The 24,440-nt window shown below is 40.5% G+C and overlaps 1 protein-coding gene across 2 annotated transcripts; it reads left to right on the top strand.

Annotated features, from left to right (window-relative positions):
* The first annotated feature begins 4,381 nt into the window (after positions 1–4,381).
* Positions 4,382–23,115, top strand: LOC143770465 (phospholipase A2 inhibitor and Ly6/PLAUR domain-containing protein-like). 2 transcript variants are annotated; one of them, XM_077260106.1, is made up of 5 exons: positions 4,382–4,575; positions 9,603–9,716; positions 15,897–16,043; positions 20,202–20,339; positions 22,157–23,115. In XM_077260106.1, exons 1-5 carry the CDS (start codon positions 4,524–4,526, stop codon positions 22,342–22,344), a joined length of 639 nt encoding a protein of 212 aa, XP_077116221.1. In that variant the 5' UTR covers positions 4,382–4,523; the 3' UTR covers positions 22,345–23,115. The 2 variants fall into 2 exon arrangements, with proteins under 2 accessions (XP_077116221.1, XP_077116220.1); XM_077260105.1 differs by lacking the exon at positions 4,382–4,575 and adding an exon at positions 8,594–8,740 and having other exon boundaries at positions 22,157–22,523.
* Positions 23,116–24,440: the final 1,325 nt, after the last annotated feature.

A 24,440-nucleotide genomic window follows, 5' to 3' on the forward strand; every position in this document is an offset into this window, starting at 1 on the left:
CAGGACCCACCATTCACAATAGGTCATATCACAGATCACCTCCTCCTCCTGCACAATGACTGATAACATCTCTGTATACAGTAGATAACACAGAATCCACCATTCACAATAGATGATGTCACAGCTCACCTCCTCCTCCTGCACAATGACTGATAACACCTCTGTATACAGTAGATAACACAGGATCCACCATTCACAATAGGTGATGTCACAGCCCACCTCCTGTACAATGACTGATAACACCTCTATATACAGTAGATAACACAGGATTCACCATTCACAATAGTTGATGTCACATATCACCTCCTCCTCTTCAATGACTGATAATACCTCTATATACAGCAGATAACATAGGATCCACCATTCACAATAGGTGATATCACAGCTCACCTCCTCCTTCTGTACAATGACTGACAACATCTCTATATACAGTAGATATCACCGGAATAACCATTCACAATAGATGATGTCACAGCTCACCTCCTCCTTCTGTACAATGACTGATAACACCTCTATATACAGTAGATATCACAGGATCCACCATTCACAATAGGTGATGTCACAGCTCACCTCCTCCTCCTGTGATCTCACCTATTCTGAATGGTAGATCCTGTGTTATCTACTGTATATAGAGGTTTTATCAGTCATTGTACAGGAGGAGGTGAGCTGTGACATCGCCTATTGTGCATGGTGGATCCAGTGTTATCTACTGTATATTCGTGGTATCAGTCGTTGTACAGGAGGAGGAGTTGAGCTGTGACATAACCTATTGTAAATGGTGGGTTCTGTGCTGTCTACTGTATATAGAGGTGTTATCACTCATTGTACAGGAGGAGGAGGTGAGCTGTGACATCACCTATTGTGAATGGTGTAACTTGTGTTATCTACTGTATATAGAGGTGTTATCAGTCATTGTACAGGAGGAGGAGGTGAGCTGTGACATCACCTATTGTGAAGGGTGGATCCTGTGTTATCTACTGTATGTAGAGGTGTTATCAGTCGTTGTACAGGAGGAGGAGTTGAGCTGTGACATGACCTATTGTGATTTGTGGATCCTGTGTTATCTACTGTGTATAGAGATGTTATCAGTCATTGTACAGGAGGAGGAGGTGAGCTGTGACATCACCTATTGTGAATGGTGGATCCTGTGTTATCTGCTGTATATAGAGGTGTTATCGGTCATTGTACAGGAGGAGGAGGTGAGCTGTGATATCACCTATTGTGAATGGTGGATCCTGTGTTATCTACTGTATATAGAGGCGTTATCAGTTATTGCACAGGAGAAGAGGTGAGCTGTGACATCACCTATTGTGAATAGTGTTGAGCATTCCGATACTGCAAGTATCGGGTATCGGCCGATATTTGCTGTATCGGAATTCCGATACCGAGTTCCGATATTTTTGCGATATCGGAAATCGGAATCGGAAGTGTTCCCAGTCATCTTCGGCGTGTGCGGTCCGTATGGTTCCCAGGGTCTGAAGGAGAGGAAACTCTCCTTCAGGCAGTGGGATCCATATTCATGTAAAAAATAAAGAATAAAAATAAAAAATATGGATATACTCACCCCTCCGGTGGACCCTGGACCTAGCAGTGTTAACCGGCAGCCTCCGTTCCTAAGAATGCAGTGAGTGTAGGACCTGCGATGACGTCGCGGCTTGTGATTGGTCGCGTGAGCGGTCACATGAGCGGTCACGCGACCAATCACAAGCCGCAACGTCATCGAAGGTCCTTCACTCTGCATTCTTAGGAACGGAGGCTGCCGGTTAACACCGCTAGGTCCAGGGTCCGCCGGAGGGGTGAGTATATCCATATTTTTTATTTTTGTTCTTTATTTTTTACATGAATATGGATCCCAGGGCCTTAAGGAGAGTTTCCTCTCCTTCAGACCCTGGGAACTATCCAGGATAGCTTCCGATACTTGTGTCCCATTGACTTGCATTGGTATCGGGTATCGGTATCGGCGATATCCGATATTTTTTGGATATCGGCCGATCCCATCCGATACCGATACCTTTGAGTATCGGAAGGTATCGGTCAACACTAATTGTGAATGGTTGATCCTGTGTCATCTGCTGTATATAGAGGATTTATCAGTCATTGTACAGGAGGAGGAGGTGAGCTGTGACATCAGCTATTGTGAATGGTGGATCGTGTGTTATCTACTGTATATAGAGGTGTTATCAGTCATTGTACAGGAGGAGGTGAGCTGTGATATCACCTATTGTGAATGGTGGATACTGTGTTATCTACTGTATAGAGAGATGTTGTCAGTCATTGTACAGGAGGAGGAGGTGAGCTGTGACATCACCTATTGTGAATGGTGGATAATGCGTTATCTGCTGTATATAGAAGTGTTATCAGTCATTGTACAGGAGGAGGTGAGCTGTGATTTCACCTATTGTGAATGGTGGATCCGGTGTTATCTACTGTATATAGAGGCGTTATCAGTCATTGTACAGGAGGAGGTGAGCTGTGATCTCACCTATTCTGAATGGTAGATCCTGTGTTATCTACTGTATATAGAGGTTTTATCAGTCATTGTACAGGAGGAGAAGGTGACCTGTGATTTCACCTATTGTGAATGGAGGATCCAGTGTTATCTACTGTATATAGAGGTGTTATCAGTCATTGTACAGGAGGAGGAGGTGAGCTGTGACATCACCTATTGTGAATGGTGGATCCTGTGTTATCTACTGTATAGAGAGGTGTTATCAGTCATTGTACAGGAGGAAGAGGTGAGCTGTGACATCACCTATTGTGAATGGTGGATCCTGTGTTATCTACTGTATATAGAGGTGTTATCAGTCATTGTACAGGAGGGGGAGGAGAGCTGTGATATAATTTATTGCGAATGGTGGATCCTGTGTTATCTACTGTATGTAGAGGTGTTATCAGTCATTGTACAGGAGGAGGAGGTGAGCTGTGATATAATTTATTGTGAATGGTGGACCCTGTGTTATCTACTGTATGTAGAGGTGTTATCAGTCATTGTACAGGAGGAGGAGGTGAGCTGTGACATCATCTATTGTGAGGCCATGTGCACATGTTCAGTATTTTTCGCGTTTTTTTCTCGTTTTTTCACTATAAAAACATGATAAAAACGCGAAAAAGACGCAAAAAAACGCTTACATATGCCTCCCATTATTTTCAGTGTATTCCGCATTTCTTGTGCAAATGTTGCATTTTTTTCCGCGAAAAAATCGCATCGTGGAAAAAAAATCAACATGTTCATTAAATTTGCGGAATTGCGGGGATTCCGCACACCTAGGAATGCATTGATCTGCTTACTTTCTGCATGGGGCTATGCCCACCATGCGGGAAGTAAGCAGATCATGTGCGGTTGGTACCCAGGGTGGAGGAGAGGAGACTCTCCTCCACGGACTGGGCACCATATAATTGGTAAAAAAAAAGAATTAAAAAAAAAATAGTGATATACTCACCTTTGATGGCCCCCGGAGTCTTCCCACCTCTCATCGGTGCACGCTGCCACTTCCGTTCCTATAGATGGTGTGTGTGAAGGACCTGCGATGACGTCGCGGTCACATGACCGCGATGACGTCGCGGTCACGTGACCGCGACGTCATCGAAGGTCCTGCACATACACACACCATCTATAGGAACGGAAGCCGCTGAGGAGATCGGCTGTCTGCAGGTGAGTATAGCCATTTTTTTAATATTTTTAAACATTCTATCTTTTACTATTGATGCTGCATAGGCTGCATCTATAGTAAAAAGTTGGTCACACTTGTCAAACACTATGTTTGACAAGTGTGACCAACCTGTCAATCAGTTTTCCAAGCGATGCTACAGATCGCTTGGAAAACTTTAGCATTCTGCAAGCTAATTACTCTTGCAAAATGCTAAAAAAAAACGCGAAAAAAACGGGAAAAAAATGCAAAAACAAAAATGCGGATTTCTTGCAGAAAATTTCCGGTTTTCTTCAGGAAATTTCTGCAAGAAATCCTGACGTGTGCACATACCCTGAATGGTGGATCCTGTGTTATCTACTGTATATATAGGTGTTATCTGTCATTGTACAGGAGGAGGAAGAGGTGAGCTGTGACATCATCTATTGTGAATGGTTGATTCTTTTGTTATCTACTGCCTCTAATTTTAAAGAAAGTGTGAGCCAAATTATACAAGACTACCGTAGTATTTTTTTTAAATTATTATCATATTATAAATGTAAAACATTCCTAATAAAAAAAATACATGTAATACAATTATCTTACTGAAACAAACGGTCATTTTCTGTCTACAGCTTCCTGTTAATCACACTACCGCAGTCAAGTGCAGAGTTAAATCTCATCACCTTTCCATTAACTTGGGTGTGCCACAGTTAGAAGTAAACGGAATAATATCGGAAGTCAGCCCGGGACTTTTTTTAGTAATGGGCAGATTTTTAATTGTTTGGAATTACTGAGGCCCATCCTACCTCCACTCCTCAAAAACCTAAGTGATAAGTACTGTACTTCATCCAAAGTTTCCATCTCACAATAAGACACGTTCCCAGTTGAAGAACGATGAGCTCGCTGATTGGAATTCTGATTCTCCTCTCTGCTCTCGCAGCAACAAGCAAGAATTTTCAAAAACCTCCAAATTTGAATTTTTATTTTGTTTTTCATTTTTTTGCAATTTTTTATTTTTTTATTTTTGCAATAGTATTCTTATCAATATTATAATTATTATTATTTATTTTTTTGCTTTATTATTGTTATTGTTATGATTCTTTTTTATTTTTGCATTTTCATTATTATTTTTAAGATTATTACTGTTTTTTTGCATTATTATTGTTATTATTATGATTCCTTTTTTATATTTGCATTATCATTCTTATTATTATTATTATTATTATTATTATTATTAATAAGATTACTACTGTTTTTTGTTTTTGCACTATTATTATTATTATGGTTATTATTATTATTCATTAACCTGTGAGTTAAAAAGTGCAATTTCTGAGCTGCCAAAAATATTCTGAGTTATTATGTTGTTAATGCCTGATTTTGGGTGTAAACTCCTTAATATATCCCCCCAAAAGTGTTAACTTTATTCTTTGGGTCAGTAACAAATTGGTGATAACAGATTTATATCGTTTTATTATTACGTACAATAACCTCACAATTGCAAAAACAATCATTTTTTTATCGGTGGCCAAATTCTAATTTTCCATCCATTGTACAATGGCTTGTGTTTCGTATGGCAAACAAAAGCTTTTTTTTCACACGATTTTTCAGAACTTATAACTTTTTGATCAGTTTTTATTAGACTCTTCTTCACCATTTGATATGATTGTTATAACATCTATACGCCATGGGGCGGTACAATGCACCGTTATATAGGTGATTTATACCGCCGTTGATTACAAACATGGCGCTTTCAAATATGTGTTATTTTTGAGATTTTTCTTTTTTTACAACTACATTTCTTATTATTAATCCCTTAATGACCACCGATACTCCTTTTAACGGTGGTCGTTAAGGTCCTTTTTCCTCAGCACTGCCCGGCGGCGGCAATTCCCACGGGTGCCAACTGTTCATGACAGATGACACCCTGTAGTATCGGTTTTTAAGCCAATCGGGGCCGAATAACCACTTAAATGTATCTAAGTGGATACAAGGGGGTCAAAAGACCCCTTTAGTAACCATCGGACCCCCTTGATGAGAAACGCGGTTCCTGATGGTTATCATGGTACCCTGAGGTCATGTGTTGACCCCAGTGTTCGGTGGCCTGTGAGATCCAGCTATAATCTGAGTCTCACGGTGACTCACTGACTGGTCTCATGCATTGCAGTACACAAGTACTGCAGTGCATGAGATCAGTGATAAAAATTATACATGCCCCAACAGTGGGACTAAGTGAAAAAGTGAAATAAAATATGTAAAAAAAACCCACAAAAATGCACACATAAATCACGAAAAGCCATTTCGCCACCCAAAACGTAGCATTTGTGAAAAAACTAAAATAATCAAAAAGTATACACACTTGATTACGCTGCATCCGGAACGATCCGCTCTATAAAACTGGCACGTTATTTATTCAGTGTGGCGACCGTCGTAAAAAAATAACTAAAAAGCATGCCAAAAATATCGCTTTTCATCATACTGACTCACAAAAAAAGTGAATAAAAAGTAAAAAAAAAATGGTATATCTGAAAACGCCAAAACCGTCCTGCAAATAAAAAGCCATTCGGCAAAAAAATAAAAACGTTACTTACAGCTCTCAGAATAAGGGGATGCAAAAATTCATTTTTGTAAAATATTGTTTTTAGTGTGTAAAAATACCAAAAGCATAAGAAAAAATCGTACCGACCCGACGAAAAAATCGGTTTTATGGTGAACGGTCCAAAAAGTAAAATAAAAACAATAACTGAATTGCTGGTTTTTGTTTATTCTGTGCTTGAAAAATCTGAATAAAAACGATAAAAAAGTTATGTGCCCCAAAATGGTACAATAGAAAAAACTGCAACTCATTCCCCCAAAAATAAGCCCTCATACAGCTCTGCTCGTCAAAAACTTAAAAAGTTACAGCTCTCAGAATATGGTGATGAAAAAAATTACTTTTTCTAAAAAGCATTTTACTGTGTGATAGTAGAAAATGTATGGGGTAGTACAATATATGGGGACCTACACTTTATAGGGGCACAATTTATGGGAGTGGTATGATATATGGGGGGATCTACACTTTATTGGGGCATAATTTATGGGAGTGGTATGATATATGGGGGGATCTACACTTTATAGGGGCACAATTTATGGGAGTGGTATGATATATGGGGGGATCTACACTTTATAGGGGCACAATTTATGGGAGTGGTATGATATATGGGGGGATCTACACTTTATTGGGGCATAATGTATGGGGCAGTACAATATATGAGGCTCTACACTTTATAAGGGCACAATGTATGGGGGCAGTACAATATATGAGGCTCTACACTTTATAAGGGCACAATGTATGGGGGCAGTACAATATATGAGGCTCTACACTTTATTGGGGCACAATGTATGGGGGAGTACAATATATGAGGCTCTACACTTTAATGGGGCACAATATATGGGGGCAGTACAATATATGAGGCTCTACACTTTATAGGGGCACAATGTATGGGGGCAGTACAATATATGAGGCTCTACACTTTAATGGGGCACAATGTATGGGGGCAGTACAATATATGAGGCTCTACACTTTATTGGGGCACAATGTTTGGGTCAGCACAATATATGAGGCTCTACATTTTATTGAGGCACAATTTATGGGGGCGGTACAATATATGGGGGATCTACACTTTATAGGGGCATAATGTATGGGAGTGATACAATATATGAGGCACTACACTTTATTGGGGCACAATGTAAGGGGGCAGTACAATATATGAGGCTCTACACTTTATAGGGGCACAATGTATTTTATGAAACTATTTTTTGTGACATATCTCTCTGATTTAAGGGCATAAGAACTAAAATTTTGAAAACATTTTGAACATTTTCTACATTTTTGCCAAATTTCCAATATTTTAAAAAATAAACGCAAGTCATATCGAACAAATTTTACTAGTATCATAAAGTACAATATGTCACGAAAAAATATTCTCAGAATCACCGGCATCCATTGAAGCATTTCAGAGTTATTAGTGGCACTGCTCAGATTTCAACTATTTGGCCTGGTCATTAAGGTCAAAATTGGATATGTTTTTTTTTTACATTTAATAAGATATTTTTTACAACATCTACTGGTCCCATAATGGGTCTTGGTCCTCGAATTCATTGACCACAGTAATAATACACTCTAATATTTATGTATTTTACTTATTTTTGCATTTTTGTCTCCTCACTTTTTATCAGTCCTAATTTTATATTTTTTTTCATTAAAGGGGTTGTCCATTTCTAAGATAATTCCCTTCTTGCTCTGAATGTTTGGCGCCAATAAAATGAAAACATTTCTACTCACCTCCGATGCCAACGGGTTCTAGCGGCATCGGCACTCATGTTCCCTCGTCTCACATGCGCCAAATCAGAACTTGCTTCACTGTACTTACCTTAGATCAAATCGAAAATCAAGAGGAAGTCAGAGAGCAGACTTCCTCTTGATTCGTCCAAAGGTGGTGGACAGTGCAGCCGGCACTGACTTGGCGCAAGGCTTACCTGTCATAATAACCGCACATGAGCCCTGGGAACGCGAGTGCCGACACCGCTGGAACAGCGCCGGCACCGCTGGAACAGCGCCGGCATTGGAGGTAAGTATAGGTGTTGTTATTTTATCAGCGCCAAAGAACTGAAAGAATTTTTTGCGTCAAACATATCGCAATAATATCAAATTTAAAAGCCCCCTATTGATCTGCATAAAAGACCGCCAACCATTAGCAATAAGTTGGTTAGTGCACACTATTGCTCCGTTACAATTGCAGGTAATAGAAAAGGCAACAATCTCAAGAAGACGGGATAATATTAAAAAAAATTCTCCATAGAGAGGCATACTGAATACATACTCTTAACTCACTATCGAGATTCTGAAATATTTTTGTTTGTTTTTTTTCTTCAGTTTTTTTTTTTCTACCAATTTTGCTGTTTTTTTTCTATGTTTTAAGATGTTTTTCTTAGTTTCTTATAGACATCCCATGTGCTCTAATTCACAGTAATGGGTTCTTCTAAGAAAAGATATACGAAAAGAGTGGATTTAGATAAATTGTATATGAATAAACTTGATTACGTATTTATACTCTATCGCTATTATATTTATGGTATGTGAAACAATACTTGCAAAATAATAATAAATATTTAAGAAAAAAAAATCATTAAGTATTCATCAACAATAATATACAAAAAAAAATCTTTTTAACCTATGTAATTAGTTAATCGATCCACTGTATATCTGATCCATTCCCAGTGCAGTAATAGATGTATTTACATCAATAACACCAATATTTGTATTTTTATCATTTTTAAAAATAATATATTTACATATTTGTCCTATTTTTATTCTTGTATTTATTTTAGAAAAAAAAATATGTAAATTGTATCTAATATATTACTGTCTTCACACCTTATTATGTAATTTCTTTGAATGTGACCCTGTATAAGTAAAGTCTTGTATTCTTACTGCACTATTGAAAAAAATTGTTACATTTTTCAACATTTTTTTTTTTTGTTTTATACTTTTTCCTCCCAATAACCTGTTAAAAAGTTCTTACGGTCATGTGAATTCCTACTATAAGTAGATATTTTGTTTTTATGAAATAAATCTGTTACTTGCCAAGTGCTATGTACCCAAAGGAGAAGACAGTGGTGATAAACAGCGTCTGCCTTCTCCCATTGTCCATAGCCATGTGTGACAGTCATGACTGGAACTGTTTCAGGTAGATTGCAAGAGAAGGAGCTTTAACCCTGCTCTGGTTAAAGTCCAGAAGCAAGCGCCAGAAATATATTGCACTTGCTCATTATCTGGATAATAATAATAATTATAGAATAATATTAATGATAATAATAAAAGTTATACAATAATAAATACTAAAAATAAATTTGCAGTATTTCCAAAAAGTGTTGATAAATACTATAACATTGTCATAGAGCAATGGGCTGATCGATGTGCTGTTTGTGATTTAGGTGATGCTCTCTCGTGCACGCACTGTATGTCTGACACGACTTCATGCACGGGCAGCAGCGTGTCTTGTTCTTCTGGACAATTGTGTGGAACCGTTTACTCCGACAGTCGTGCTGGTGAGTTATACCATTGCATTTCTCAATATAAGATTTAGTAGACTTGAGGAGGCTGATGTGCTTACTTCGAAACTCCGCTTGTGAATGCCTTGTAATTCCTTGTAAAAGATTATCTCCATCATTAGGTCCATCATTCTAAAAAAACAACAACGTTTCAACAAACATCTAAGCCTTTGTTTAGCTTGTTTGATAAATAAGATGACTTTTTGATATTATATATCCTATGTCCTTTCTACTTTTTTTGAGTTCTGGTGGGGTTGATGGACTCAGGCCTTTATTGGATGACCTGAATTACCCTTAGGCCTGTTTCACTCGTCAGTGGCTCCGGTACGTGTGGTGACAGTTTTCTCACGTACCGGAGACAATGACTCACGTAGACACATTAAAATCAATGTGTCTCTGCACATGTCAGCGTGTATTCACGGACCATGTGTCCGTTTGAAAAACACGGAGACATGTCAGTGTTCGTGGGAGTGCACGGATCACATGGACCCATTAAAGGGGGTGGAGCCGCATATTCATCACTGTAACGAGCGGTACCATGTGACCGCTCACACAGGACAAGCTGCGGCGCTGAGAGGAAGCATCGCGGGAGCTGGGTGAGTATTTTAATGCCAGCGGGCGGGCGCACAGGGGATGGGAGGCGGGAGGTGACTAGGAACTTTATTTTAAACACAAAAAAATAAAAAAAAACTAGATTTTTAATTCCTTCTCTCCAGCGAATGCTGCTGGGGAGAAGGAAGGAATGAATGCCGGCTTCAGCACCACACGCAGGGGGGACAGCGCTTAATCTAGCGCTGTCTCCTGCATGGTCCGTGTGGTCCTCAGTCGGCACATGGCTGCCGCACGTGTGCCACACTGATGTGCCACGTGAGCACACGGACACACGGACATGGATAACTCCGGTACCAATTTTTCCAGAACCAGAATTTTCTGGACGTGTGAGACTGACCTTATAGAGCAGTTATTTTGTCTCTTCTTCCTTTTATATCTTCAGTCATGACAACTTTCAAATAGAATCATAAAACCAATGTAACAGGTATTTTAATAAAAAGTACAACAGCGTCAAATAATAAGTACAACAGCGTCATTGACTCTAAGTGTATGTGCACATTGATCTTTTTTTCAACTTTTTGGAGCAGAAATTGAGCCGATACTGCAAGTTTTTGAGTTTTCAGGACTTGGACACTTTCTGCTTAGTTTCTGCTATTTCATCTTCAAAACTTCTCAAAAACTTACGTGTGAATATACCCTAAGTGAACTATTTGACAATGAATGTGGTTCTGAATTCAATTTTGCTTTTTTTTAATTCCTTCCTATTTTAAAATCCCAACCTGTTGTCAGTGAATGGACAGATTCCTGTTACATCCAGAGGCTGAAAACGTATAAAGACCTAATAATTGTCAGAGCTGAGAAATTGTTACAATTGTATCCAGTCGAGACAATCTTCTGTAAGCTAAGAATCTGGAGACTAGGCTAAAACATCTTATGTCTACTGTGAGATTATAGAAAAGTATCAAGACAGGTAAGAGATTAAATCTGCATTTTAGCTCACAGAGGATTATCTACACTAATGCAATGTTACAATTCCAGCATCTGTGAGAGCAACACTCAGTCAACATTGGATTTCAGTATATAATGGTTAGGAATTCAAAGGATGGCAAGTATATCATCATAGTAATAACACATTTTTATTTCTATGGAGACAACATATTCCAAAGCACTTTTATAATGATTCCACCCCTCAGTGTGTCTTAAGATGCTGTGATTCATAGCTCAGTCATCTAGTCTGATGCAGGGGCATGCTGAGCTGTCTGTATTTTGATTGACAGCTCAGTTGTCCAGTCTGAAACTAAGAGGTGCTGAGCTCTCGTTTGCTGCTCCCTGTTCCCTGGGAGTTGCTGAACTCTCATCAGGTGCTCCCTGGGAGGTGCTGAGTTCTCATCAGTTGCTCGCTTTTCCCTGGGAGTTGCTGAGCTCTCGTTAGGTGCTCCCTGTTCTCTGGGAGTTGCTGAGTTCTCATCAGGTTCTGCATGATCCCTGGAAGGTGCTGAGCTCTGGTTAGGTGCTCCCTGTTCCCTGTGAGGTGTTGAGCACTCGTCAGGTGCTCCCTGTTTCCTGGGAGGTGCTGAGCTCTCGTCAGGTGCTCCCTGTTCCCTGGGAGGTGCTGAGTTTTTGTCAGGTGCTCCCTGTTCCCTGGGAGTTGCTGATCTCTTGTCAGGTGCTCCCTGTTCCCTGGGAGGTGCTGAGTTCTCACCAGTTGCTCCCTTTTCCCTGGGAGTTGCTGAGCTCTCGTCAGGTGCTACCTGTTCCCTGGGAATTGCTGAGCTCTCGTTAGGTGTTCCCTGTTTTCTGGGAGTTGCTGAGCTCTCATCAGGTTCTGCATGATCCCTGGAAGGTGCTGAGCTCTGGTTAGGTGCTCCCTGTTCCCTGTGAGGTGCTGAGCACTTGTCAGGTGCTCCCTGTTCTTTGGGAGGTGCTGATCTCTCGTCAGGTGCTCCATGTTCCCTTGATTACTCAGCTACATAACTAGGCTGGCAGTCAAAGAGATCTGTCAGCTGTAGCTTCAGCTTAGTGTGGTTAAGTTTCTCTGTGCATATTGCTTTGCTTGTTGATCTATCACTGCCTGATCTTGGACCTCATTCTGACCAACTGTTTGTTTAACCCTTTGTTCTGATGCACTATGCTCCCAGTATGAATGGTGATCATATACATAATTAATATGAAGGTTTAATAACATGACTAGTTATTTATAAGGGATCATGGTCAGGAATCCTATCTAAAGAAATATTTTTTCTACATAATAGCATATTATCGGGACCTAGTGTATCACAGCTGTGACAACAATCTTAATTGCTGGGATCCTATGTGCATCCACAATGGTTTTTAACATAACTATTTACTAAATAAGAAATAAAAGTTAATTTGTATTCACACTTCTTTCTCTTTCCCCTTCCCAACTAATCTACTAACTACACTTTTGTCTTTTCCCTTTGTTTATGATGTACCCTCGTGGCTTTTGAACTTGGACTCCTTGACTATCCCGACTCTCGGCTCATCCGTGAGATACGACTTAGCGTCACAACTTTATAATTAAGTGGGGACATATACAAACAATAAAGACATGACAAAGTAACACCTTGTTCACCAGTTACAGGAGGAGTGAGGTCCCTACTCACAAGCTTACAATCTATAAGGAAATAGGGGGAGACATAATATGTAAAAAGTGTTTGTCATTTATGATCCACTCATCATTATAATAAATTGGGTATTTAAAACAGAACTGCATGATCCAGTCACCAGCCTGGATCTCTCTAGGTACAGTTGCCAAGTGCTATTGAGTGTATGAAAGATGTGGACACGGATGAGTAGAAAGGACCAGAGTCTGAGAAAAATTTAGAAAGAGGGAACAGAGAAAAGTTAGATCAATTAAGTGTCTAAAGAAATATGTTTTTGAAGCACGTTTAAAATGTAGGCCTAGGTATTAGACAATCTGCCCAGGGTAGTGCATTCCAGAAAACTAGTGCAGCAGAAGAGAAGTCTTGGAGATGGTGTTGAGAGATTTGGATTATGGAGAATGTTAATCATAGATCAGCTGCAGAATGGAGGGCACGGGTAGGGTGATAGACAGAGATGAGGCAGGAGGTACATGCAGAACTATGGAAAGCATTGTGGGTGAGAAAGATAAGTTGGTATTGTATTCTGTAGTGAATGGATAACCAGTACAATGACTGGCACAAGGTGGAGGCATTGGTGTAGCGGCTGGACAGAAATACGACCATGGCTGCCACATTATCTCTTCATTACACTATCATCTCTGTCTCTCCCATCTTTTGACAGCAGGAACTGATGACAGGGGCAATGTGATGGTTACAAAAAAACCTAATGTAAAATCCAAGCTTTTTTGTTACTTGATTAAAATGCCATGGTACTCCAATAGAATACCCATAGATGAGTAGAAAAGTGATGCGTTTCGATCAGACTCCTGCAGTTCTTATCGGTTCTCTGATTAGGATCACAGGGTCACACGTCATTTTTTTCTCCATTCTGGGTATTTTATTGAAGTGTCATGGAATTTTAATTATGTTACAATAAAGCTTGGATTTTACATTAGGAGCTGTAATGCACGATGCTTTTTTGCATCTGTGTGCATGTTTCATCAGAATGGAGTTCCGTGCACCTGTCACAATTTGACTTACCTGGTGAGCTGGCTATATTGGCAGTGATGGTGCAGAGTTCTGCCCAATTTTATTACATGGACTGATAAAAAAAATCATCAATGGTGGTAAGAAGGAATCAGAGAAGAGTCCAAGAGTTGCCACTTAGAGTGACTGATAGAGATGCCACTAGACTAGCAAGGAGTCTAGTTGCAAAGACCAAAAGAGTATTCAGCAGCCTCTATGAGTATACCCCAGGACAGTCCCTGTGAGAAGACATGAGTGGGTCAGGAAAAATTCTAATTTGCATATTTGAGTGTATTTTCCCAGGCAATTTGAAAGTTATTCTATGCAAAATTAAAGATGTTGTCCACTATTTTTTCATTTACTAGCCTGTACTTAGGATAGGTCATCAATGTCTGATATGTGGAGGTGTGATACCCACCACCCCACTGATCAGCTGTTCTTGACGTCAGCCGCAGATGGAACTGCTCAGTTACAGAACCGCACAGCTCCATCAACTCTATAGTGGCCGCGCAGGGTACTGCACATCCGCCCCCTATTCAAATCTATAGGGGGTTAATGTGCAGTATCCTGCCACAGCCACTATTCCAGCACTAGACCTGTGCTGTGCAGCTCTGTGACTGAGCAGTTCTAACTGCCTCTGACACCAAAAACAGATGATCGGCAATTGTGCCGGGTGTCGCACCAGCACCGATCAGACATTGAGGAGCAATCTTAAGGATAGGCCATCAATTTAAATGTAGTGGACAACCTATTTAATATCTCTTATTACAAAAGGGATATTAAAAGACCACAGAGCATAATAAATGTAATATGTAAAAAATAAACCAAATATTTATACTCACCCTCCGCTCACTTCTCTGGCTCTTTGCTCTTCACCTTCACCCGTCTTCACCACAGCTTCAGATTGCTGCAGCTCAAGCTGAAATCCACAGACTTCTCACGATTATCCAAGATTTATGGCTTTGATGTGCACCAGTAGGGTTCTGCTCAGGTTCTTGCAAGGTCACATCACACACCATAACATTATGATGCCATGACCTTGCACAGAATCCTCCTGGGCCCTTCACGCTAGGCCAAGACTTCCGGTTTTGATGAGGACAGGATGAGCAACAGGGAGGACTGGGAGAAGTGAGCAGTAAGGATTTTCTTAAAAATGTTTAACATTTTGATGGATTTCTACCAGTCAGTAAAATGGTGGGCCACAGGCCAAATCCACACGGAACCAAATTCCCCCCCAAAAAATCTACATTTTGACAATTGTGGATTTTTGTAAACTTTGATCAGACTTCAATTTCACTTGGATTTATTCACTCATTTCCACCTGTGAGGCTAGTCAAGGTGAGACTTAGTGGCTGCCATGAGAAAGCAACACGCGAAACACGCATTGGGTATTTGAGGAGGACCATGTATTAACTACACTATGGGTCAGCACTTGTATACCACTGAGTAAATAGAGTGGCGGCTGTAACTGCTCCCCCAGCCTTTACTAACAGCCTGCCCCAGTGAATGTCAGTCAGGGCTGGGGGTGCGGCTACAGCCGTCATTTGATATACTCAACGGTGACTCAAATCAGTGACTGGACAAACGCCGGCGCCTTCCCCATGATTAAGACCATTTGTGCAGGTTAATAGTCTTTTTTTCTGGTGACAGGTACCCATTAACTATGTGCATCTTTTCACTTGTCTATCTCCTTACCCTTTGGCCAAAATTAAAGGGACTTTAAAAAATGCTGACACCCAGTATCCCTTTTCACCACACAAAGCATTGAAGAGATTGCTGTCTACGGAAAATCCATTCCCATAAACCCTGTTGGAGAATTTGTAATTATTAGAGGGGAGGTCCTCTATTCTGGATCCACATCTCTTGCCCTGATTTTAGAGTTTTTCTTTCTTTATAGCGGACATGTCCTGTAGTAAAATTACAACCCATTGATTTGAATGAACACTGATTTTTTTAATTCAGTAAAAACAAAAATATTTGCTATGTTTATTTGTAGGTTCACTGTCGTCTACGAGTTTCATCAGGTCATGCACACCGTCATCTCAATGTAACTTCACAGGCAGCATGACCATACAGAATGGATATATGAGGATGGCCATTTCATGCTGCAACACTGACAACTGTAATTCTAATGTTCCTTCATGTAAGTCATTCATTTCTGCTTTTTTTTCTACATGCACCTGTAATTTGGTAAAAGAAAAAATGGATTGACTCTATGGTCCATTGGTAATAGCAGAGCCAAAATCCCGCATTATTACAGATGTCTTCTGGCGGGTGTGCACAGTACTGGTTCATACCCCCTTCACACTTCCATTTTTTATGTCTGCATGCGGCCTGTTTTTTAAGGACAGCAAGTACAGACATAAGAACACCTATTGTATTCAATGGTGGTGCACAGATGTCAGATTTTTCACACGGACTGCGTGTCCGTGTGAAATACCCTCAGACATGTCAGTTTTTTTGTGTAACACTGGACAAAATGCATGCTGCACATATGCACACTGATGACTAACAGATTATATCTGCGTGTTATTAGCGTGACACGTCCTGGAGCCTGGAAAGAAGCAGTACAGTTCATGCTGTTCCAAGGTGCTGGCCGGCTGCTCACACTAAGATCAATGTAGCCAGGAGCAAGGTGCTGGCCGGCTGCTCGCGCTAAGATCAATGTAACCAGGAGACAATCATGGGAGTTACAATCAGCAGCTGTGTAACTTCTGTAGAAAATAAATAATTACATTTGAAAAATGGAGTGGGCTCTGGCGCAATTTTCATAACCAGCAGGGGGAAAGCCCACAGCTGGGGGCTGATATTAATAATCTGGGACAAAGGACAATACTCCATGTGGGTCTATCTATTAACAACAGCTGTCATCTGTTTGCTTATCCCTTATTTGTGAATTTACAGGGGACGCCAGAAACAAAATGACATAGGTCCTCTCTATTAATTCAAACCAGCAAAGGCTAAACAGACAGCACTGGGTTGATATTAATAAACTAGGAATGGGCCATGGATATTGTCCCCACTCCCAGGCTACCAAAATCAGCCCTCAGCTGCTCTATAAATGGCGCATTCATAAAATGCACCAAATCTGGCTCTTAGCCTCATTCTTCCCACTTGTTCTGTGGCGGTGGCAAGTGGGGTAATGTTGGTAGCCTGGAGGGTGGAAATATCTCTGACTACTTCCCAAGCTAATAATATCAACCCACAGCTGTCTGTTTAGTCTTTGCAGGTTGAAGTTATAGGGGAACCCTTCATCATTTTTTTCTGAGAATCCCAGTAAATTCACCAGTAAAGGCTAAGCAAACAGCTGTGAACTGTTACTAATAGACTTGAAACTTTATGGGATATTGTCCCTTGTCCCAGATAAGTAATGTCAGCCCCCGACAATGGGCTTTCCCTCTGCTGGTTATAAAAATTGCACAGGAGCCCACAATATGTTTTATTATCTAATTCTTTATTTTACACAGGAGGGACACAGCGGGTGCTTAATACAACTCCCACAATTGTCTTCTGGTTGCGCTGATCTTAGCGCAAGCAAGACACAATGATGAGATCTGCCTTCAGCAGCTGGTGCCTGGGATCAGCGCTAACTGTACCACTTCTTCCCAGGCACCGGTAGGTGTTTCATGAATGGCACACTGATGTAACACACGTACACACTGACACATGGATGACACATGGATGTCACATAAGTACACACGAGCCACAGATCTCACCAGTACTGATTTTCCTGTACAGCAATCATCAGGACGTGTGAAGGAGGCCTTAAAGTGGTAAATGAACAAAAAATTGCACTCCCCTCCTAAATGCCTTTTGCTGCCCTTGTTAATCATTTTGTCTATTCTTAAGCCAATACATTGCTCATGCTTCTTCTTAACGTTTTACTGCAGAAACCGATCACAAAGTGGCAAATGAACAAAGACAAATGCAAAATGGCGTCAATAGTTAATTCAATGAGATAGTTGTAAAGAGGATTAAAGTAACATGTCTAAAGGTACCTTCACACTAAACGATATCGCTAGCGATCCGTGACGTTGCAGCGTCCTGGCTAGCGATATCGTTTAGTTTGACACGCAGCAGCGATCAGGATCCTGCTGTGATATCGCTGGTCGTTGAACAAAGTTCAGAACTTTATTTGGTCATCAGATCGCCGTGTATCGTCGTGTTTGACACCAAAAGCAACGATACCAGCGATGTTTTACACTGGTAACCAGGGTAAATATCGGGTTACTAAGCGCAGGGCCGCGCTTAGTAACCCGATGTTTACCCTGGTTACCAGCGTAAAATGTAAAAAAAACAAACAGTACATACTCACCTTCGTGTCCCCCGGCGTCCGCTTCCCACACTGACTGAGCGCCGTAAAGTGAAAGTGAAAGCACAGCACAGCGGTGACGTCACCGCTCTGCTGTTAGGGCCGGCGCTCAGTCAGTGCAGGAAGCGGACGCCGGGGGACGCGAATGTAAGTATGTACTGTTTGTTTTTTTTACATTTTACGCTGGTAACCAGGGTAAACATCGGGTTACTAAGCGCGGCCCTGCGCTTAGTAACCCGATGTTTACCCTGGTTACCCAGGGACCTCGGCATCGTTGGTCGCTGGAGAGCGGTCTGTGTGACAGCTCTCCAGCGATCAAACAGCGACGCTGCAGCGATCGGCATCATTGTCGCTATCGCTGCAGCGTCGCTTAATGTGAAGGTACCTTAAGAGATCACCTAAGATGGATCTCTGACTCAGGGATTCATTCTATTTGACAGATGTAGATTCGAAGAAATTTTTTTTCTACAATGTAGACTTTTTAGGTGTAATAATTGGTTTCTGCTTCATTGCAAAGAATGTATTGAGATTGGTCGATTTATGTGATTTTTCAACCATACTAACTACACTATATGAAGAAGAGTACTGAGACACATATCTTAATAATTTAATCGTGATTTCTCCTACAGTCTGATTAGCCACAATTGTATATCCTACAGCTTCATTGCCCCAGTGTATAACCTACGGCCAATCATCCCCCCCTCCGGGTGTATAACCTCTGGTTCCTCATCACCCCCAGTGTATATCATCTTGCCCCTCACACCCAGTCGAAAACATCCGACCCCCACCATATCTTCTGACTTTACTAACATGACATAATGGCCGGTGGTGCAGAGATTACTTATACCAGCGCGGTCCTATAATAGGAGCCATTGGTGTAATAAGTCTGTTCATGATATTTCTTTCTACTGAATCTTCCTCGTTCACCTGTGAGTGATATTATTGAGTAGTTGAAGGAACCGCAGCAACTTAGGCATGAGGGAAGACCCCGTAAGGTCATAGGGGTAGAGGGATGAGGAGCAGAGGACAGAAAAATTACCACCGCTCTGCTGACCTCACAACTCCAGAACCCAGACCTCCTCTGGTATCAGCACAAACACCAGGAGCTTCATGGCCGAGCAGCTGCATGAAGCTGTTCATCACCAAGCACAATGCCGAGCGTCAGATGGAGCGATGTAAAGCTGCCAGTACAGGACGTTTTCCGTGCAATGGCAAATCGCATTTCTCTATCTGGCATCTGATGGAGGAGGAGTCTGAGTTTAGTGAATGCGAGGAGAGTGATACCCACCTGGCTTCATCGTGCCCACTGTGCGGTATGGTGGAGGAATGGGTAATATTGTAGGCTTGTAATGGGGTCGACTTTGGCCCTTTGTTTTAGAAAAGGGAAATCATAAGACTTCAGGAAACCAATACATATTGCACAATTGAATGCTACCAATGTTTCGGGTACAGTTTCGGGAAAGGCCCTATGACTGTGCATCAGTACATAAAGTACATGAAGAAATTGATGGTGGAAGAACATGAACGGCTGCAAACAGCCCTGAATTCATCCCCATCCAACATCTTTAAGGATACAGTAGATTGTGATCCTGTTGGGACTCATATTTCTACTCCTGCTCAATGACTTCTGCTTAAATGTATGACAACAACGTTTGAGCGTAAATGGGATTTCTGTCTCTATATTTGCCCAGATAGCAAATGTCATGTGTTACCTCTAGAATCAATTAGTTAGAGCAAAAGGCTGTTACCATAAGTCAGATTTGGCACTGGAGAGCCACTAGTGTCTGTGTATTGCATGGATCACTTGACTTCAGTCCATGGAGACGGCGACCACTGTAGGCTTTGGCAGAAGGACAACCCCTTTAGCAAAGAGAAGGATGAATGAATGCTGAAAATTCTTCATAGGTTCATACATGAAAAACTTTATAGTGTTAAAGTAATAACAGTAAGATCTGATTTTATTTCCATTTCTCTCCCCTTCAACTCCAGTGCCCAAGATGAATATGACCAAGAATGGACTCGTCTGCCGCTCCTGCATATCTGGTGACTCCGACTGGTGTTACACTTCAGAAACAATGCAGTGTACAGGGGTTGAACATATGTGTTTGCTCCAAAGAACAAAAGCAGGTACCAAAAATAATTTATCTTTTATTAATCACTGTAAAAAAGGAACCGAAGGCAAAGACTGATCTGATCTCTAAATAAGATTTTTGAAAATGAACACAAGGAGGCTAGAAAAAGAGATGTACTGTGCATGTGAAAAGAAAATAGAAAAATAATTTATTAAAAAAATAAGTAAATATAGAAAATATTGTGATAACATAATTTCTAAATGAATTAAATTAGCGAATCTTTCTTGTTTTGTCTATGGAGATAATGATTACAGTACAATGAAATGGCTGCTATCTTGTTACACTGGCAGAACCATGAATATTCAGGCAGGTGCTTGTGAGCAGGTGCAGTCATAATCTCCACATCTTCCTTTATTTGCTGTAGGAAGCTTTGTGCTGGGACCTGAGAATCACTTTTGTCATAAACTTCAGGGCAGCGGAGATTTCTACTGCACATGCTCATAGACACTTGACTTTCATTTCCCCTTTCCCTTCCCATTCCTCTCCTTTTCTTTTGCTTTCCTTTCCCTTTGGTTCAATTCCTTTCCTTTTCTTTCCTTTTCTTTCTTTTTCTTTTCTTCCCTTCCTTTCCTTTGTTTCCTTGGCCTTCCTTGCCTTTCCCTTCCTTCACTCTCCTTTCCTTATCTTTCCTTTACCTTCCTTTTCCTTTTCTGCCCTTTCCCTTTTCTGTCTTTTTCCTTTCCTTTAATTTCCCTTTGTTTCCCTTCCTTTTTATCATTTCCTTTCTTTCTCCCTGTTTCCATTCCCTTCCTTCCTTTTGTGTCCTTTTCCTTTCTTTCCTTTCCTTCCCTTCCCTCTCCTTTCCTTTTGTTTTTTTTTCTTTCCTTCCCTTTCCTTTTCTGTCCGGTCCTATCCTTTTCTTTTCCTCTATTTTCCTTTCCTTTCCTTTCTTTTTCCCTGTTTCCTTTCCCTTCCTTTCTTTTGTGTTCCTTTGCCTTTCTTTCCTTCCCTCTTCTTTCCTTTTGTTTCTTTTTTTCCATTTCTCTTTCCTTTTCTTTTCTGCCCTGTCCTATCCTTTTCCTTTCCTTTATTTTCCTTTCTTCCTTTTCTTTCTCTTTTTCATTTTCTTCCTTTGTCTCTGTAGACCCTATAGCATAATAAAAAAGAACCTCAATATTCACCAACCCATTCACCGGTCCTACCACCCCCACCCCCCACTGCCCTCTGTCTGCTGCTCCGTGGCTGATCTTTCCGGCATCCAATGCCATCTCCAGCCTCTTCATTCTAGGCCAGGACTTCCAGACATGAGCAGGCATAGGACATTCCTGTGCCTCATGCCAGCACAATGTATGTCATGACATAACAACGTATGTCATGACCTTATGATGCATAGTGGCCTGATCACGCCTAGAGTGAAGGCCCGAGATGTGGCATGTGACTGCAGAAAGGAGTAACACGTAGGAAATGGACAGCAAGTAGCTGGCAGCAAGTGCAGCACCACAAAGGAACAATTAGGTGATTCTTTCTTCTTTTTTTTTGGCAGCCCTTTATAATTCAACAAAATGGCACGGCGTGAACTGAAAAAAAAATCTAAATTCCAGAAAATGTGGATTTTTGTGAAATCCCACTTGAATAAATTTTCCCATCTCTATTATCAAGCTTTTCATTTAGAAATACAAGAGACTAATATAAACTATATTCCATAAACCTAATTTCTGAATACTGTACGACAGAAAAAAGGAGTTTTCCATGAAAATATATAAAATGAAAACTCAACTGTAAATGGTCTCTGCTGCCAATGAGAAAACGTTAAAGGTCAGACCATGTTCCTAGATAAGGTGTAATATTGACTTAATTTTTTTATCTTTTTAGGATCTATTAAAACAGCCATCAGGGGATGTGCAACAAAATCCATCTGTGATCTTGGGAAATGGACAGAATATATTGGAAGTACAGCAGCCGAAGTGAAGTTCACCTGCACTAGTGGTGGCATAAGTGTCCATAAAGTTCTCCTGACTCCGGCCATCGTGTGTCTCCTGCTGATGAACTTTTTCTTCTAACAGTTACCGTATTTGGGATCTTTGGATGCAGTAGGCCAAAAAGGATGACCACTGTGTACAGTGTAGAATTTGATTTATATTATTCTTTCATTTTTTTTCTTATTGAATTTTGCCACTAAAATATCCAGGAAATGAAATAATAGAACTTCATTTATTAAAAAAAAATTACTCTTGTTTTGAAAAAACTGTTTCCATTAATTATAACTTATGACTTTGTGAAATGCACCTCAACCACTTACACAAAAAATATACAACTGATTTAGGAATTTGGAGAGAAAATTTCAATTTGGAAGATTCGCTCATAATCTGTAGGGAAATTTTGATTCACAATAAAGTTAAATGAGAAAATTATCCAGAAAGAGGAAAAAAGTGGCACTCACCCTCCAAATAAAACGTTACATTTTTCATCTTGTAAAAAAGTTCCAGCAAGAGAATAGTGGAACACTTCCAAGGACGATGGCCGCTTTGCGCTTCCTGGGGGTCAACAGAAGTATAGGACCCGTTGAAGCGCAGATGGGGAGAAATGGCCATTGTCCTAAGAGTGTTCTATTATTCTCCCGCTCCAACTTTTTTACAAGATGAAAGATTATACATTTTATTTGGAGGGTGAGTACCACCTTTTTTCTGTTTCTGGACAATTGTTCTGGCGTCCAGAAGGACCGGAGGTTTTATGCAGGTTGATGAGGTATATTGTGGTGGCAAGACATAGGGGATCTGGTGCCGGTATTTTCTCTGGTCTTGTGAAAAATTGAATGAGACTCGATTGCTGTTAAAAAAAAAAATCAAGAAAAAACAAAAATAAAACAAAAACACTGATTTATTATGCTCTAAGGTCTCCCAACCCTGTAGTATAAAAAATGGATCGGCCTGGAAAGGGGTGAAATAACAGTAATGATAATAATCACCTAGTTCTTCACCTGATCCCCCGATAGCTTTGTAAGGCCCCCACTCCACTCTGCCATTGGTCTCCTCTTCACTCTCTGTCAGCGTTGACCAAACCTCAATTAAATTTCTGATGTCTTGACAACATGAATTTCCCAGCTCTACCGCTGGCTTCCATTTTCAAAAATTGCTAGAATAAAATTTCCCCAAATTTGGAATTACTAAATTCCAAACATTTTTGGAAATTATAACGAATTTGAATTTATTGAGAATCAGTTTTTTTATATCTTTTTGATGCTGGAAAATATGACTTGATTTTCATGAGAAATCCAAGACTTTTTTTTAAGAGGTTTTCTAAAGTTATTTTCACACGTTGCATTTTTGAAGATTTTTTTTTTTTGCTGTGTTTTTTATGCAAATTAAAAGCTGCTTTTTACAGTGCCAGAAAAAGCTATGAAATTACAGAAATCTCATGCACATGATTGATTTATTTTCTTCTGATTGAATTGGAAAACAGCTGAGATTTTAAATACTGGAAGATGTCAATTTTTTAAGCTTTTTTGCATCATTTTTTTCACCGCAGAAAGCAACAGGGAAGTGCAAAAAGGCAGCAAAGGACCATGCGATTTTGCTGAATAAAACTAAATATGTACTTTAGGCAAATGACACATGTAATCTGCACCAAAAAAGGAATTCTCTGCATTGTGCCGCACTGCTCATTCATTCTTCTTTCTGCCCATTGCTGAGTGAACATGCACAGTAAGGCTATCGTCACACTATCAGTTTCTTGCTGGCAGCTTCCTTTAGGCTGGTCGACTGATGTTCATTGGTAACCACTCTCACTTCCCTTTAAATAGTCACATGAGCCATCAGCTGATCGTCAGTTAGAGAGGAACTTCTATGCAGACTAGGTAGGTGTGTGAAGCTCTCCTGTAACTGGTATTGCCGCTGTTGGAGTCAAGCTATCCTGGTGCCATTTTCTCTGCTGCTGTAGAGTACCAGATTCTGAGCTGAGTTGTATTCTTTCTGTCAGTTCCCTGTTTGTCTCTTTCCCTGTGTAATATTACCTGCAGTGACAAGGCTAGTGTCCTTACTGGCCAGTGCATAATACAGGTTTAGTAGAGGTGAAAGCCAGGGACTAGGCATGTGACAACAGCGGGGGGCAGGACTCACATAGGGCATTAGGGGAGCTTAGGGTTAAGCACAGGTTGATG

Source organism: Ranitomeya variabilis, chromosome 4 (genome assembly GCF_051348905.1).
Source record: "Ranitomeya variabilis isolate aRanVar5 chromosome 4, aRanVar5.hap1, whole genome shotgun sequence".
Taxonomy (NCBI): domain Eukaryota; kingdom Metazoa; phylum Chordata; class Amphibia; order Anura; family Dendrobatidae; genus Ranitomeya; species Ranitomeya variabilis.